Raw genomic sequence first — 17,557 nt, 5'->3', positions numbered from 1 at the left:
TAGGACATGATATGAGATTAAAATCCAGCACACAGATTTTTTTTTTTGTTTTGTTCCTTGCTATTCTGTGAAAATTGTATAGAAATCTAACTTTTTATTTGGGCCCTTTTCATAAACTTACTCTGATCTATCAATAAAGTAGGTAGAATGTACAGGACCCTCAGGACTCTGACCACCAGGTTCAGGAACAGTTATTACCTACCCCTCACCATCAGACTGTTGAACCAGAGGGGATAACTTCACTCAATTTCACTTGCCCCATCACTGAACTGTTCCCACAACCTATAGATTCACTTTCAAGGACTCTTCATCTCATGTTCTCAATATTTATTGCTTATTTATTTATTATTATTATTTTTTTTATTTGCACAGTTTGTTGTCTTTTGCACATTGGTTATTTGTTCGTCCTGTTGTGTGCAGTCTTTCATTGATTCTATTATGGTTCTTGGAATTACTGAATATGCCTGCAAGAAAACAGATCTCAGGGTTGTATATGGTATATATGTACTTTGATAGTAAGTTTACTTCGAACTTTGAGCATTCAAATGCAGCAGGACAATATCCAGACCTAGACTGATAACTGTCAAGTAACATCTCAACAACACATGCCTGGCACTGACGTTATCCAACAAGGAAAATGCCAGCTGTCACCTCTCCGACTTTCAGTAATATTCCCATCACTTAATTTCCACTTAAAATATCTTGGGGGTTATCATGGACCAGAATCTGAATTGAAGTAGACATGTACACAATGTGGCCACAAGAGGTGGTAAAAGACTTGGAATCCTGAGGCAAGTAACTCGCCTCCAAACTCCCCAAATCCTGTCCATCATCTGTAAGGCTCAAATCAAGAGTGTGATAGAATATTCTCCACTTGCTTGGATGAGTGCAGCTTCAACAGTACCCAGAGAGCTTGACACCACACAGGAGATGATAGCCAGCTTGATGCAGACCCTGTCAATAACCATTTCAGCACTGATGCACAACAGCAGTGTTTTCTACCATCTAAAGGATACACTGCAGCAACTCACCAAAATGTCTTGGACAGCAACTTCCAAACCCACAACCTCGACCAACCAGGACAAAGGTAAAAAAAAGCAATGTAACACCAGCACCTACCAGTTTCTTTCCAAGCTGCATACCACGTTGACTTGAAAATATCATATCATTCCTTCACCTTCGTAGGGTGAAATCCTTAAACTCCCACCTAAACAGCATTCTGGGTCTACCTATACCTTAAGTTCTGTAGCATTTCAAGTTGGTAGGTCACCACCACCTTCTTCGGGGCAGTTAGGGGTATGCAATTTATTGCTGGCTCAGCCTGAAAAGCTAACATAAGGAGAATGTATAAAATAAAATTTAGAGCAACAATTGATGGAGCATTGTCTGTTTATTACCAGCAATAGCCTGGAAAGTACATTGAACACCCATCAAAGAGTCGCATGAACAAACAATTAGTAAAAATACTGGCTAAAACACAAACTTTTGCTATGCAGCTTAGGAGTATGTCTTTTGTTCATTTTTATCCTGTTGATGCAGAGGTAATTAATGCCTTTGGGCCATTATATGCATCATAGTAGGATTAATGAGTTGTGAGACACTCTAAATTCAGCAGTGCTGCATTAAACCCTTCATTATAGGGAAGGGTTCTGCATAAAATAAGTGTTATCTAGTTTACTTTATAGTCACATTTTTTGATAGGGTATGATCTGGAAATACCGCTAAACTGCTGAAGTTAACTGATTATCTTTAAGTGTTCCAATGGATTGCACTTAAAGGTCCAGCCTCTTGTATATCACAGTGTTTCATTCCCAATAAATCTACAAGACTATCCTTGTAGATGTCCTGATGAAGGGCCTCAGCCTGAAATGTAAACAGTTTATTCCTCTTCATAGATGCTGCCTGATCTGCTGAATTCCTCCAACACTTTGTGTATGTTGCTCTGGATTTCCAGCATCTGCAGAAGCACTTGTGTTTACAATGCTATCCAGATCAGGAGTGGATTCTCACCTTTAATTATAACATCAAATGTATCATAGACATGCATGAACAAGTATTATTATGAGAATTACAGATTGCTTTACTTGAGTATCGTTTTCAAAATCCAAGATGTATCTTCATGTTTCATGATCATTCTCTAGTAAAAATTAATCTTTTCTGTTGCAAAATGAACTCATACTAAACGTGTTGTAGAGAAATCAAATTTGATTCAGGTGATCAACTGGTGGAGATCTATCAGTATATACAGTATGAAGTAAATTTTGGGTGATACTGTAAACTGAGGCAGACTGCTACATATACAGAGGACTGAATACATTTAAAATAAAAGCAGAAAATCCTCAAAATATTTAATAGAGCAGATTAGACCCTTTGATTAGATAGTATATCCATGGATAAGAACAATTTGATTGTTCCAATGAGTTCATGTTAGCTTTTATCAAAAAGAATTAGCATTTTCCTTGTTTGTATTCATGTCTACTTAAAATGCTTTGAATAAGTATAGACATGGTACAATAATGGATAATTGTAATAGCACCATATGTTGATCCCTCCATGACATTCTGCTGCTTGTGGGGAAGCAGAGATTAAAAGATTAAAAGATGCACGTATTAAAAGATGCCTTGAATAATAAAGTCAGAGATAAATCTTCCACAGCCCCACAGTAAATCATTGGTTAGAATAATTTTTAAACTTGGTACAATGTTGCACTTCTGATTTTATTTTGATGCTACCATCTCTGCAAATGTTTGAGCTTGGTTCAGGCGACTTAGAGGGGAAAATAGAAAGGCAGCAATTGAAATTAAAAACAAACTCTTGAGGCTAAGAAGAGATTTTTGACTTGTTGAAGAATTAAGTGATATCAAACTGGCAGTCAGGTATGGTGAAGTACTTAGTCTATAGTCCAAAAACGAACTTAATTCATCTTAGAAATAATCAGAAATGCCAGTGTAGATCAAATGAAGACGTTGAAGTAATGTATGATGATGAACCTGTTCCTCATGTTAATTTTGAGTTGTCACAGGAAGCAGTAACTTTAAGGTAAAAAAAAAACTGCAAGTTCTTCGGTTGAATGATTCTAATTGAGTGTTAGCAACTTTAAAAAATGTTTTTTTTTAAATTATGTGTGACCTGAGAGATACTGAAGGCTTGTGAATGGCAAAGTGACTCTGTGAGTGAAGCTGACTGCGTGCGCTGAGCTGTGCCAAAATGCTGGGAGCTGAGGACATGCTGGAACCAACAGTCTTGTATGGGTTGGGCAGAATGTGATTCTGCCACAATAGAATCTTTATCACAATTTAGAATTAGTTTCTTAGTTTACAAATTATTCCAGTTAGTGATGTGTCACATTTGAGATTCACAAATGCTCCCTGCCTAAGGGAAAGGAATTAATCTCCTTTTCCTTGACCTTATGGTATCAGGCAGTGTAGGCACATGGATGCATTCAATCACAGCCTACACTTTCAGGAATCCTGGGAAAATTCAAGTAGTTCTCTGTATCCATTTAATCACTCCTGAACATCCATACTGGGGATTATCATCAGTAAAAGATCTTTGTGGACAATGCCACTGCCTCGGCAAAATCTACATCACTTGTCTTTTCTGATTCAAAAGAATGGTTACAAGATGGTGTTTGGTGTGTGAGGGGAGATTGAATAGACCTGGTTGGTATGTTCCAGAGATTAGAAGAATTGTTGGTGATCTCACTGAAATATAAACTCTTAGAGGGTTTGAAAGGCTGACTGCAAATAGTTGCAATAACCTCAGAAGTAAAAACAAATGGCCTTCACCTGCTTTAACTTGTGTTCTTCTGACAGCCTTTATTCATTGTAAACCTAATTGAAGTTAACTAACAAAGTAGGAGATAATTTTGATTAGCTTTAATTCCATGTATAAAAACTCTAATGACAATTAAATGGAAAATAATCAGAATTTTAATTGTAATGTATTTGCTTCAGTTTGAAAATAGTAAGTATCAGACTCCAGTAATTACTGTATAGGGACCATTTTCAGTGAGGCTGTTAGTAACAAACATTTGGTTCTATTGTACACTTGAATCCATGTATATCGCCAAAAATCATTATGAACTAAAAACTGATTTTTTTTGTTAACATATACCTCCAACATATTCTAAGATACTTCATGTTATCTTATAGTTCTAGACTTAGCAGCTTCGAGTTTTTAAACAAAACTTGTTTCAAATTATTCTTACCAATCTATCCGCTATCCAAAGCAAATGTGCCTATTCCTCTACAGGAACAGTTGAGTGGTTTTCTTTATTTCCAGAGGGTATCGCCAGATAGTCTGCTCTGTAAAGATAATTGGATTGGAAATCAATTTGAATGTTCAGAACGTCATATAAAATTCATTGACCACCTTGGACTTAGTCTACTAAAGGCAAACAAAACTATTTTCAGTTATTACCCAGTACTTTCCATGACATATATTTCCTTACCATTTTTATTTGACTGAATTTCAAAAATTAAGAATAATTAACATAAGCACCAGTAAGAAAAATAATCAGCTGTGATATTGCACAAAATATAGCAAGAGCTAAATAAGTCTAAAAATAATTGTATATATTTAATTACTTAAAGTATCCCAGAGGATGATTAGGACAAAAAATTATGTGATATTGAAACTTTGATCCTGTCTTCATGGAACTTGTGACAAGAATTTGAGGGTGGGCCAATGGGATGACACAGTAATTTCCATGTAACTTCTTGCAGAAGATGAGGAAGGAGAGAAATCAGGTCAGAGGTGCTTTTGTTTGTCTACATCAATTCAACTCAGTCATGTAGGATTAAGCCACCTATTCTGAATATATATAGGAACGGGTTCCAGATGCTGAATTTACTGATGCATTCTAGCTCTGTGAATGTGCCTGCCATTTGGAATCATTATGTTATTGCAGAAAAGTGAGGGTGCCCCACAGTCTAATTGCTAGGTCTAGTCCCTCTTAAAATTTGGGTTAAAATACTGTTTTCAAACCTGAGCTGTTAAACTTGCTTAGCTGCATCAAAATATTACATAGCTGAAAAGGTCTTTAAGCTGTTGATTCGAAATCTGGACATCTCACAATGTCAGCTGCTTTGTCAATTTCATTTTACTGTACTTCTAACATGGCAGTAAATCCATTTCAATATGCAAGAGTAGATTGAACTTCAATTCAATTCACATGCAAAGGTTATACAATGTATTTTAAATGCCAGCTGTTAGACACATTTGTATTGGAAAAATTCATTTTTTCCCCATAGAAAGTTGAATTTTTTACAGCACCGTGCTCAACATAAAAATAGCATATAATTAATACATGCAAAAACAGCACTGACTGTTACCATTTTTTCACAGAAGATTGTAATAATAGCTCCTTCTTTGAAGTCCAGAAACACAAGGGAGACAATTTAGTTGGAGAAACCGCTGGGTTTTTAAGTGCCTGGATTTCAATTCTAATCATTAAGCATAGTGGTCCGCTGTCTCAAAATCAAATGAACAAATGTGGATCACAGTATTTTATTAACACATCCAATCATGGGTTTGCTAAAATTAATGACGGAAATTTAGAAATTAGAAATTCATCCTTACTCAAAAGCACAACTGTGAGGTTAGTATAATTAACTGATAAAATAGCTGCTTTGCTTACTCTTGCTCCATAAATGTATTTGTTTTGATTGCAATGGAATTGAATTTTTGAAGCTTTAACATTCATACATGAAGATTGCTTTTTGGGTAGCTACTGTGGATCAATAAACTTGCTCTGAGATGGCTGATAAACCATTGCAGGACCTTCAGAGTCCACGGGTGTGTCAGGAAAGGCTTGATAGAGCAGGTTGGAGCAGAGGTTTGTGAGGTAATGCGCCCCTTCTGCTACAGGCAATCTGTGGGCACCCAAAGAAATGACAAGACATAAGCAAACCTGAATACTTTGAGCATTTGTGGGCCTGGTATTCTCACAAGTTACTGGGAATGTTGTAGACATTTTCAAGGAGGCTATGGGAACACTCTTTAACCTTTTTCTCTGTGCACCTGGTAAGCTTTTGCCATAACAGGGCTCAGAGCAGGATGTCCATTTTGGTGCTGACCATGCAAGCAATGTGTAACCTACCAGTGGAGCTAAACAAGTATAATTAGGTCTCAAAGCTATTGCTGTTGGCCTGGAGGAGGATGCTTAAATTAGTTTATCCTACCAACATACCTGGAGGATTTTGCAGAGGCAGCGTACCATCTGAAGGTGAATTGCTACCTCAATACATCCTCTGACTTGGTCAGAGTAGGTGGTATAAGAGTAATATTAAACCCCTTTGGCAATACCTCAGCAAAATCAGGCCCATATAAGTACACAATGTATTGATGTTACTTACGCATTTTCTTGTGCAGCTTGTTCTGATTTCAATATTTTCCTGTAGCAATATATCATCTCTATAACAAGCCATAAAGTGAGGAAAACAAGGAGAAGATACATCATAATTTCTGAAATGTATGAAGTAAAATCTTCAAGGGCTAGAAAGAAATGGAAATAAAACCGGTTAGCCTCTAGAAAGATCACATTATTTGAACTCTTCTCACCTAGTTCTAGCTAAACTTTCTTTGGAATCTAATGTTATTTTCTTCGAGGCCTACTCTCTTGGGAACAACAGCTGGTCAAGGTGTTTGAAACGCAATCAGATACATTGCCATAGGGTGTGGTTCACAAGCCACATTGCCTAAATTTTTAATCAGAAATATGTCTGCTATTTTAAGGTTTAAATTTGAACTGGTAAACAAGTTGGCCCAGAATTTTCAGACGGTAGTAATGATGATGAATTCAGCATTATGATATGAAAACTGACAGCAGCTTCTGGATGTATGAAACGAGACACGGGAATCCAAAAGCCATTGGTGATTCTGTTCTTCTCCTGGGGGAGCATAGTCATAGAGTACTACAGCACAGAAGCAGGCCCTTTAGCCCATTTAGTCAATGCCAACCTGATCTACCTAGTCCCATCTACGTGCACTCCCAGACCATATCGGTCCAAGCCCAATGTGTACCTATCCAAACTTAAGTGTTACAATTGAACCCACATCTACCACTTCTGCTGGCATCTCGATCCACACTCTTTGAATGAAGATCCCCCATATATTCCCCTTAAATTACTTTCCCTTCACCCCAGTCCTATGACCTCTAGTTTTGGTCTCAGCAAATCTAAGGGAAAAAGCCTATATGCATAACCCAATCTATACCTCTCATAATTCTGTATATCTCTAAAACAGGGGTTCCAAACCTGGGGTCCATGGACCCCCTTGCTTAATGGTATTGTTCCATGGCATAAAAAAGACCATAAGACCATATGATATAGGATTAGGCTATTTGGCCCATTGAGCTTGCCCTGTCATTTCATCATGGCTGATCCATTTCCCTCAGCCCTAATCTCATTCTCCTGCGCTCCAGAGAACAAAGTCCTAATCTATTTAACTTTCCCCTATAACTCAGGCCCTCAACTCCTTGCAACATTGTTGTAAGTTTTCTTTGCACACTGTCAAGCTTATTGATTCTCTCTTCTCCAGGTAGGTGACCAGAACTACACACAATACGTCTTGTAAAGCTTCCTAACATCCAAACTCCAGTATTCAGCACTCTGGTTTATGAAGATCAATGTGCTAAAAGCTCTCTTTATGACTGCCTGTGATACTACTTTCAAAGAATTATGGACTTGTATTCCCAGGTTCCATTGTTCTACTGCACATCACAGAGCCCTACCATTCACTGTGTAGGTCTTATGCTGGTTTGTCATTCTAAAGTGCAACACCTTACACTTGCTTGCATTAAGTTCCATCTGCCATTTTTCCACCTGGTCAAAATCATGCCACGAGCTTTAATAGCCTTCCACCCAATCTTGGTATCATCCGCAAACTGTTAAGATGGTATGGTCGCAAACATAGCATCAATATATTGGTATAAATGTCAATTTTCCATTCAGAAATCTCAATGTGAAAGTCATTTAAAGTTTGAGTCTTGCTTAATTAGTTGCAAGTAATTATTAATGGTGTAATGAAATACAATTAATGCTGAACAACTTCTTTGGCTCTGAAAAGGTATTCTTTTGTGCATGAATTCTCATTTCTCCAGAATAACATCCATAAATACCACTATTGAAAAAAATTTTGCTCTCTATTTAATCCTATATGTACTGTACATTCAATTTTACTTGAATGTTTATGAAAACACTTCTCAATCTTCAGTAAGTGACTTTTCTTTAAATCATGTTATTATTGGAGCCAAATATAGCCCACAATTGCTGAGCTCTCTTAAATTTTGTTGGGGATGATTTTGTTCTCTCATTTGTCCCACGTTTAGTATCATTAACATACATTTTGCAGTGTTCAAAGACCTTGGATGTTGAAAGCTTCTGCCTTGAAAAGGGAATCAAACCATCTATTAAATATATTAAATTCAAGTACACTGGGATAATGTATTTTGCATAGAGCTGTCTTGTGAGGTAATGTTCCTTTGGCAGTTGCCTCGTTGTCATAACATTTGTTCTGATTATTACTTACTGTATCGTTGTTTGCTGACTTCTACAAAACTTCACTCATTATTAGTATCCTGTAACTGTCATTTTTTCCAGTTTTTCCTTTAAAATGCCAAAATATTAATAAATTGTGTTCTGCATCTACATTTTTAAAACAGTCTGTCAATTGGATGTGTGTTAACATTACATAATAAAACATTTCAAAATGATGACTAAGAACACTGAATTAAAGTTCAAATGGCAATAAATAATTTACTTGAATTAACAGTAAGCTATTTGTTCAGTATTTTCTAGTTCAAAATTGAATTTATGTGTATTCTGTAATAGAATATGGACAATAAAAATAATTCACTTCACTTGGTTATAATTGCTATAATCCAATGAAAGATTAAGTGTAAGCTTTTCCCTGTTGCCATATTATTATTATTATTATTATTATTATTCAGGTGCCTTGCCGTTCGGCATGGGCGGCCATGTCTCTCCGTCCATCACGGTCCCTGACCCTCTGAATTGTAATTGTTGCCTCCCCTGTTTCTAACCATGATGTTAATCCATCTATCATTTTCATTCTTTGTCTGTCTCTGCTTCTTTTTCCTTCCAGTTGTAACTAAATGTTCTAATGTCTCTATTCACACGACGTGTCCAAAGAATTTTGATTGCTGTTTTCTGATTTTTTTAAAGTAATGTACGTTTTGTTTTCATTCTCTGTAGAACTTCTTCATTGGTTATAACACTCACTTTTCTAACCTGATAAACTGCAGTTGCATCATCACATTTTTGGTTGAGATTTTCGTTCTATGCTTTTACCTCCTCTCCTGAGGGTGCTGTTCCTGTTCAAGAAGCACTCATTGACATTGCTCTTTTGCAAAAGAGGTTCTTTGTGTGCTTGGGCAATATGTCAGGAGGTTTTCCCACGGAACACAGCATGAATCTCTAGGCTGTAATCTTAAGGATCCTGTTTTATTTTTGTCTTTCCTTGCCCCACAGGAGTTCAACAGCCAGCTGCCTCCTAAACTGAAATTAGCCAGATTTAGACAGGCTACGAATTACTAGGTATATCTTATGTCATGAAAACAGAATGTTAACCTATATGTGATACCATTATCTATTAGTAGCATTATCTATCTATTAATTCAATTGCAGCCTTTAACCCAGTATGGCTTTGTGGAGTATACTGCACCACCTTTATCCATGAAGGAATGTTCAAAATGTTGGTACCTTTCATAAGTTGAACAGTATTGATCATCAGTGCAGGGAACTAAATACCGAAATTCTCAGCACACAGAACTTAATCTCCTCACCATCTTCATGTACTGTTAGCTGAACCTCTTTCACATCTGTGACAGAAGGTCTGTGCATTTCATAATTGAAATAACGTTTGATCGTGCACCGGTACAAACCGCTGTCGTTAAGTGTAACATTCACTATGGTTATGGATACATCTTGCAGATCTTTGCTTCCATTCCACAGAATTCTGCCCTGATAAGGTCCTTTTAGCTCTCGCGGCTCTCCGTTGTACTCATAAATCTGTCACAAAGACACAGATTTCATCATTGATTAATTGCTAAAATGCCAACTTTATATGTCAGTTTATCCCCCCAATATTTTGCACTTGACACGCTAAACTTTGCTGAGAAGCAACTGAATGTAACTTTCTGACACCCCAAGCATGAATTTTCATGGAGTGTTAGACCCTAGTGGTGAATCCAAGCTAACCCTGACATTGTCATCACCAACATGTTCCTTCCAAAGTGGTGTACCCTTCTGTTGTGGGCTGTATATTATTTTTCTTCCTTACTTAGCATAGAAATAATGAGATCAATTCTGAAACTAAAGCTTTTACCCCAGTGAGACAAACCAATTGACCTCAAACCTCCCATTAAATGCGGAACCTTTCTGGGATCTGTACGCTTCTTCCAAAACTGAGATAGACTACTTAATTGCAAAGCAACTGAAGTGCTTTCACCAGGAAATGGTACAAACTCTAACTATTTAATAAAAAATATTTCTAAAGGCTAAATATTCCTGAAAATGTAAATGGAGAAATAAGAACCATTAGACGTTGCTAGATACCCCACATAATGAATAAATTAAAGCCATTTCAGATAAGTTTAGAAGCAAAAACTTATGGTACAGTTGTCCTTGTGTTGTTAGTGCATCCATGTCTGTAATAACATCTAGTAGTTGGAGGCTAGGCATGGAAATGTGAGGAGAAGTATCATTTCATTTGAAACAGGATTCCACCTAAAACTTGATGGATGAATCTAGTGAGATGAAAATACTACCTCTTTAATTCTGCCTTGACTTGCCAGTAAATTGATCCAGTATACATGGAGACTAAATATTTAATCAGCACCATAATTAGCCAGGGAGTATTTCATTCTAATATTGATTATACAATGGTAAGCATAAGCATCCTATGTTGGGCACAAACTCCACACACAAATAGTATTATTTACTCATTGTGCAATGTATACAGAAACAGGTGAATTATATTATAGGTGTCAATTAAAAATATGTTCAGTAAGATGTAGTAGAAATACATTTTGAACATGACCAAAGGTGATGTCCTTCAGACAATTCACAAAATTACTTCTTTTACTTCCTTTACTACCAATACTTCTTTCAAATACGATTCTGCTACTGTTGGAACCTGTAATTTACATTTTGATGATGTTTTCAGGCTGATTGAGCGATCTGGTGCTTTGCTGTCTCTCAGGGGGTTCGGTGAGATTTCAGCCTCATGGGGAGCGAGCCGGTGATCAACTCCATTTCTTGCCGATCTCACAGCTTAACGTGTCGAAGCAGATTGAAATAAATGAGGAGAAGCAAGTATTCAGCGCTATCTGCCCGCGAGTGACTGGTGTCTCAATCGCTTTTGCTCACTGCTCCTGGCGGAAAGTGCCTGTGTCCGATTGGTCTCTCTCTGTCTCTCACTTGTTGCTGCCAGAGCATGGTGTCAGAGTCTTGAGTCTTGGGCAAGGTTTAATTGACGCGGTTTGTGATTAGACTTTGTAGTTCATGTTATGATGTGTTTCTGGTTTCTAGCTGCTTTTTTTGTTGCTATTTTGTGCGATTTTGATCTGGGTGGACTGGCTTTGTGGCCTACAGTCAACAAACAGCACAGCATTTGATTGAACTGAGCTGAAACTAAACATTCCTGGTCTGCTTCAATGACTTGTGGTTTGCTGTTTTATATTCTGCATTTTTTGCTCGTTTTATTTTGCCATTTGCGCGATTTGTTCTTTTTTTTGCGCATTGAGGGTTTGATGTTTTTCTTTGAACGAACTCCATGGTTTTCTTTGTTTCGTGGCGGCCTGTGGGAAGACAAATCTCAGGGCTATATATTGCATCCATACTTTGATAATAAGTGTACTTATCAATTAAATTGTATTTTGGGGGTCTTTCTCCATTTGATTATGCAAGCATTTTTTTAAAAAGAATTCTTTTTGATTGACAATGGAGACAACATATTTGAACATTTTCTTAATCTTATCTTCATCCCATTTTTTCAACCAGAGGTTAGAATCCTTGGTCACCTATTTCTGCCCAATTCTAGAGATGTTGGAAATTTCCCCATCAGTCAGTAGCAGTGAAATGTGCAATATGGTACGACTTGATATTGCTTCAAATTCATTTTCATTAGTTTTGAAAGCAAAGTTCAGCATGCAGCAGCCATTAGATTGCATGTTTAATTCTGAATTAAAAGTCATAAATAAAATATTAAACGCAAACAACAGGAATATTAACTTTGTTTCTCTCTCCACAGTTCCTGAGAGTATTCCAGCATTTTGTTTTTATTTCATATTAATGGCAGATCTAGTTTTACCTTAGTTTTTAATAACAAAATGTGCCTGTATGAACAAAAACAGAATACTAAAAAACTTAGTGGGTCAAATATCATCTGCAGAACAAAAATATGGAAGTCAACATTTTGCTCAGAACCCCACACAGAACTGAGAGGAAACTCAGTACATTAACAGTCCAAGGGAGGGATAGGGGCTAGCAGATGAGGAGGGGATGATGACAGAATGGAAAAATGAGATTGAGAAGAGAATGGGGACTGAGGCTGCTATATACTGTCACTCTTCCTTGTTCCCCCCTCAGTCCTGGTACGGAATCTTGAGCTGAAAATTAATCTTTAATAATAATGCCTTGTTTTTAAACACTACCTTTAACACAAGCCATCCAATATGTTTCACAGGAAGATTAATGAAAAAAAACCAAGTCACATGAGATGTTAGGGCAGATGACCAAAAGCTCAGTCAGATGCTCTGTAAAATTTGCACCTTAAAGAAAGAATTATAGGCAGGAAGATGAAGTTTGGGTAGGAAGTCCAGATAGTAGGGGCTTGACTGGGTCCTCATCCACCATCAGAGGAATCTGTTTAAAACTGAATGATTATTTTAAAATGTATTTTTCTTCTTCTTCTTTACCTTCTGGAAAAATATTTGCACATTTTTTGTAACTTAGTTTTCTGAAAGTTATGTTGTGAATGATTTAAAGTAGGTTCAGAATTATCTGCACTCCTCAGTCCTATGTACCCGATAATAACATTGGATAATTATCCATTTAAGTTGTGCTTCCTACTAAACAGCAAAATATTCCTCCCATTAATTTGGTTCAGTTGATAAAAATTATTACTAAGAATATAATACAATAACAATGTGATATAAAATCTTCTATTTTAGTTTTATATTACAGGTAGAGATTGCATTCCTCCAGACAATGCATAATTGTTTCAGCTGAGTATAATTTGTTTGTTATGTGCCGTGTCGTATGACGTGGACGATCATTGTCTTTCCATGACCATGATTGGGTTCTTCGCAGTTTTTTCTACAGAAGTGGTTAGCCTTTGCCTTCTTCTGGACGGTGTCTTTACAAGACGAGTGACCCCAGCCATTATCAACACTCTTCGGAGATTGTCCACCTGGCATCAGTGATCGCATAACCAGGACTTGTGATATACACCAGCTGCTCATACGACCATCCATCACCTGCTCCCATGGCTTCACGTGGACCATGATCGGGGATGGGGGGCGGGGTGCTAAGCAGGTGCTACACCTTGTCCAAAGGTGAGCTGCAGGCTAGGGGAGAGAAGGAGCGCCTTACACCTCCTTTGGTAGAAATGTGTCTTTACCCCACCACCAAGACTTTCATATTTAAAATGTGTAAGTAATTTACCTACTTTAACATTAGAAATTTTTTGTTATAAGGATTGCATAGATAATGTTGACAATGGCAATTTGGTGTGAAGCCCTGAATTTTCATAGCAGACTTCTTTTTAATGAACCAACAATGAAGCCATGTCTGTTTCAGAGTTTTATCGATTTAGTTTGTTAAAGCAATAGCATCTACTTTTAATAAAAAAGTAAATCAGTCTATTCTAAAGCAAGAAAAGTGACTAAAAGGCATGATTTACAAATGTTACAAAATACTGATATGTATACACTAAAAGACATTTATCATTTTCTATGTTGTTGGTTAGCATTCTGAAATTGACCTCATTAATTTATTAACCTAATGACTAATCAGACTTGATTTATTTGTTAATGTGGAAAGAATCGATAAGAAGTGGCGTGTCTTCAATACTGTAGCCTGATATTATCGTGTTTACTGCAATCTTTAAGAAAACCCTTTCCAAAGTTTAACATAAGCAATGTTAACAGAATCTTTACATTAGGCCATTGTTTAACTTTATCTATAACTATCAATCTGCACAAACAGACAACTATTTTAATTGGTGAATGAAGTATTTAACTTCTGCATTTTATACTTTTAAGTAGACACATACTGAAATCTCTTCTCCATCACTGTTGATGTAGGTCCATTCAACCATAGTGTCTGTATTTACTTCTTCTCTCTTCACACAGGAAATGCAAGTGAGTTTCATATCAGTTCCATGTAGGGCTTCAGTATCTGAAGGAACTTCAACACAGACTAAATGGCAACTATGTACTATAAGAGAAAGAAGCAGAAATCAGTCTAAATTCACCTCAAGAAAGCATCTTCTCATTATTGACAGAAGGCTATATAGGAAATCACATTCTGCTTGCTTTTGACTGATGGTGTTTCATAAATCCAGTCTGAATTCAACAATCTTAATGCACCCACTGTTGTGTCACTTTTACCATCATAATTTTTGCGCTATGCATTACATATATTTTTGAATTAGTATTTTTAGAGGAGAAATAGAAAAGGTTCACTTAAAATGTTCAAATAAAAGTTAAAATATTGAAATTACTTCAACTATTTAAATATTTCTTCAGTAGTCAAGTATGTTACCACCACATTAACAATGGAAAAAACGCATTTAAACAAACAGTAATTACATTTTCTCATTTCAGTAATCAGTTAGCATCCTTATTTTGTCAGAAGCATTTGATGGATAACTTTGATGCCATGACAAACTCAACCCATGCATTGTTATCATCAATAATATTTTAGCGTTTAGCGCAATTGCTTTGCAGCACCAGAAATCGCCAGACAGTGTTTGAATCCCGCTGTTGTCTGTTAGAATTTTGTCTGTTCCCCCCGAGATCGCATGAAGTTCCTCTGGATGTTCCAGTTTCCTCCCACATTCCAAAGACATACAGTTAGGATTATTGAGGTGTCGGTACTGGAAGTGTGTCGACACTTGCAGGCTGCCCCAGCACAATCATCTGACTGTGTTGGTCATTGGTGCAAAACGGCACATTTCAATGTATATTTCGATGTACACGTGACAAATAATGCTAATCTTAATCTCATATTAAAAAATACATGATGGATGTGAATAAGGGAAATCTGACTCCCCTGCACAAATCCACCCATAAAACTTGGAATCTCATCTACCCTAGCCAGAGGTCTACATCCGTTAAACCTGTTCTCATTTACTATACTTTTCTCAGTTTTAATCTAGCCGGTTCTCTTGAGGATGATCCTGTTCTCCAGAACTGTAGGTAGACAGCTTGGCTTTCCTACTGTCATTTTACATTCTTTTCTATATTATGTGTGTAAATTCACCATTAGCAGAATGATACCAGGACTCCAGATGTCCCACAGCTGGTCCACCTATAATCAGCTGGGCATATCTCTGCAAGAAACCTGTATCATCCATTTGTAAGATGGAGCAGTAGTATGAAGACAAGCCTACAGATGCTGGAATCTAGAACATAAATAGGGTGCTAGAAGAACTCAGCGGGTTGACATTTCAGGTCAACACCCTCCATCAGTTCTGAAAGGAATATGAGGGAGGAGCTGGTCTGGTAGGTGATGGTGGAACTGGATGGGGAGGGTTGCTATGGAGAGGCCAAAGAAATTGGAAGAACTGCATCCCATTTTCTGCTTGGGAATTTTCTGAATATAAGATAACCTAAGCTCTTGTGTTCTTCAATTGTCCACTATTCTTTCTTCTCCGTCAATTCACCTTTCCCATTCACTCCATGTCCATCTGGTTCCATCTGCCCCTAAACTGTCCCATCCCTCTCTTGTATTGCTGTATAATGGCAATCTTTCCTCCTCCCTCTCAGTCCTGATATAGGTTCTTCACCTGAAACTTGTTTCTTTAGCTTCCACAGATGAGTTCTTCCAGCATTTTGTTTCTGGTTCTAGGGTCGAATATGTTGATATTGTAGGGCCTAGCATCACAATGGTAAGTAGATTATAGATTTTAGAAAGTAAAAGTTTCAAATTAAATTCTGACACAACATGCTACTATCAGCTAAACATTAACAGAATTTTCTCATCTTGTTTAATGGTATTCAATTCTTCAAGGAATTAAACGTCACTGTAGTGGATTTCTAAACTTGATTTATTGATTGGCTCTGGGCCTGTATTCACTAGAATTCAGAAGAATGAGGGGTAATCTCATTGAAACCTAGTAAGTGGTGAATGGCTTGATAGGATGTTTCCTATGGTGGGAGAGTCAAAGAAGAGAGGGGTATCCTTTTAGAACAGCGAAGGAATTTCTTTAGCTAGAGACTGGTGAATCTGTGGAAGTCTTTGTCACAGGCAACTGTGGGGGGCAAGTCTTTTTGTAGATTTAAGGCAGAGGTTGATATATTCTTGATTGGTCAGGGCATGAAGGGATACGGGGAGAAGGCAAGAGATTCGGGCTGAGAGGAAAATTGGATCAGGCATGATGAAATGGCGGAGCAGACTCGATGGGCCAAATGGCCTAATTCTGCTCCTATATCTTATGGTCTTGTGGTCTTAAACAGATTGTTCTTTACTAAAGCCTATGCAATTCACCCATTGAGTTCCCACTGTATCTAATTATAAAGGCTTGTTTCCATCCTTCAATCTTGCACTTCAATCCCTTTGCCATTCGCTAATTATAATTTTATCCTTCTGGTTAAGTAAATTATCCAAAACCTGTAATTTTGATGTCAACCTTGCCTCAATCTTTTTGCACTGTTTTAAACCCTGTCTAGATCATATATAATACACAGTACACAGTCTCACTAAAATGTTATAGTTTTTACACTGGTTTCAAAAGATTAAAATGTTACTCCAGACATTCATAGAAGTAAATCCATTTGAGAGGTAATGATCAAGTGAATTGGATTAAAATAAGATCCTTGTAATTATTGTAATCCACCCCTTGTATGTTTGTAGATAGATATATATGTGTGTGTGTGTGTAATATATATACATATTATATTTAACAGACAAAGTAAAGGGTATAATACATCTGATCCTGTAAGTCTCAATCAAAGTCCTCAATGGAAAAAGAGAAATGAGATTATTTACTCAACCAGAGATTTATGTTAGAAAATTAGAATTATTGGAAAATATCTTTAGAAGAAATAATTCTCAATGCAAAACCAGAGGAATGTGTAAAATAATCTGCAATAAATACAGAAAATTCTCAACAGATTGGGCATCATAGAGAAAGGAACAGATAACGTTTTAAGTTGATTTTAAAAACACAAATACGAGGAAATCTGCAGATGCTGGAAATTCAAGCAACACACACAAAATGCTGGTTGAACACCGCAGGCCAGGCAGCATCTATAGGAAGAAGTACAGTCAACGTTTCAGGCCGAGACCCTTCGTCAGGACTAACT

General features: G+C 37.0%; 1 protein-coding gene across 2 annotated transcripts in view; it reads right to left on the bottom strand.

Annotated features, from left to right (window-relative positions):
* scn3b (sodium channel, voltage-gated, type III, beta) overlaps positions 1-17,557 on the bottom strand; it is a 51,386-nt gene that overhangs the window by 11,625 nt on the left and 22,204 nt on the right. For both annotated transcript variants that reach the window (XM_063038237.1, XM_063038238.1), the window contains exons 2-5: positions 14,302-14,465; positions 9,809-10,034; positions 6,360-6,498; positions 4,211-4,307 (exon numbers count right to left, since the gene is read on the bottom strand). In XM_063038237.1, the coding sequence (XP_062894307.1) occupies positions 4,241-4,307; positions 6,360-6,498; positions 9,809-10,034; positions 14,302-14,465 (596 nt within the window). In that variant the 3' untranslated portion in view covers positions 4,211-4,240. The remainder of the gene's footprint in view (positions 1-4,210; positions 4,308-6,359; positions 6,499-9,808; positions 10,035-14,301; positions 14,466-17,557) is intronic.

The sequence above is a fragment of the Mobula hypostoma genome, chromosome X2, assembly GCF_963921235.1.
Source record: "Mobula hypostoma chromosome X2, sMobHyp1.1, whole genome shotgun sequence".
Taxonomy (NCBI): Eukaryota; Metazoa; Chordata; class Chondrichthyes; order Myliobatiformes; family Myliobatidae; genus Mobula; species Mobula hypostoma.
The sequence above is the reverse complement of the archived record's forward strand: the minus strand, read 5'-3'. Positions and strand labels throughout refer to the sequence as shown.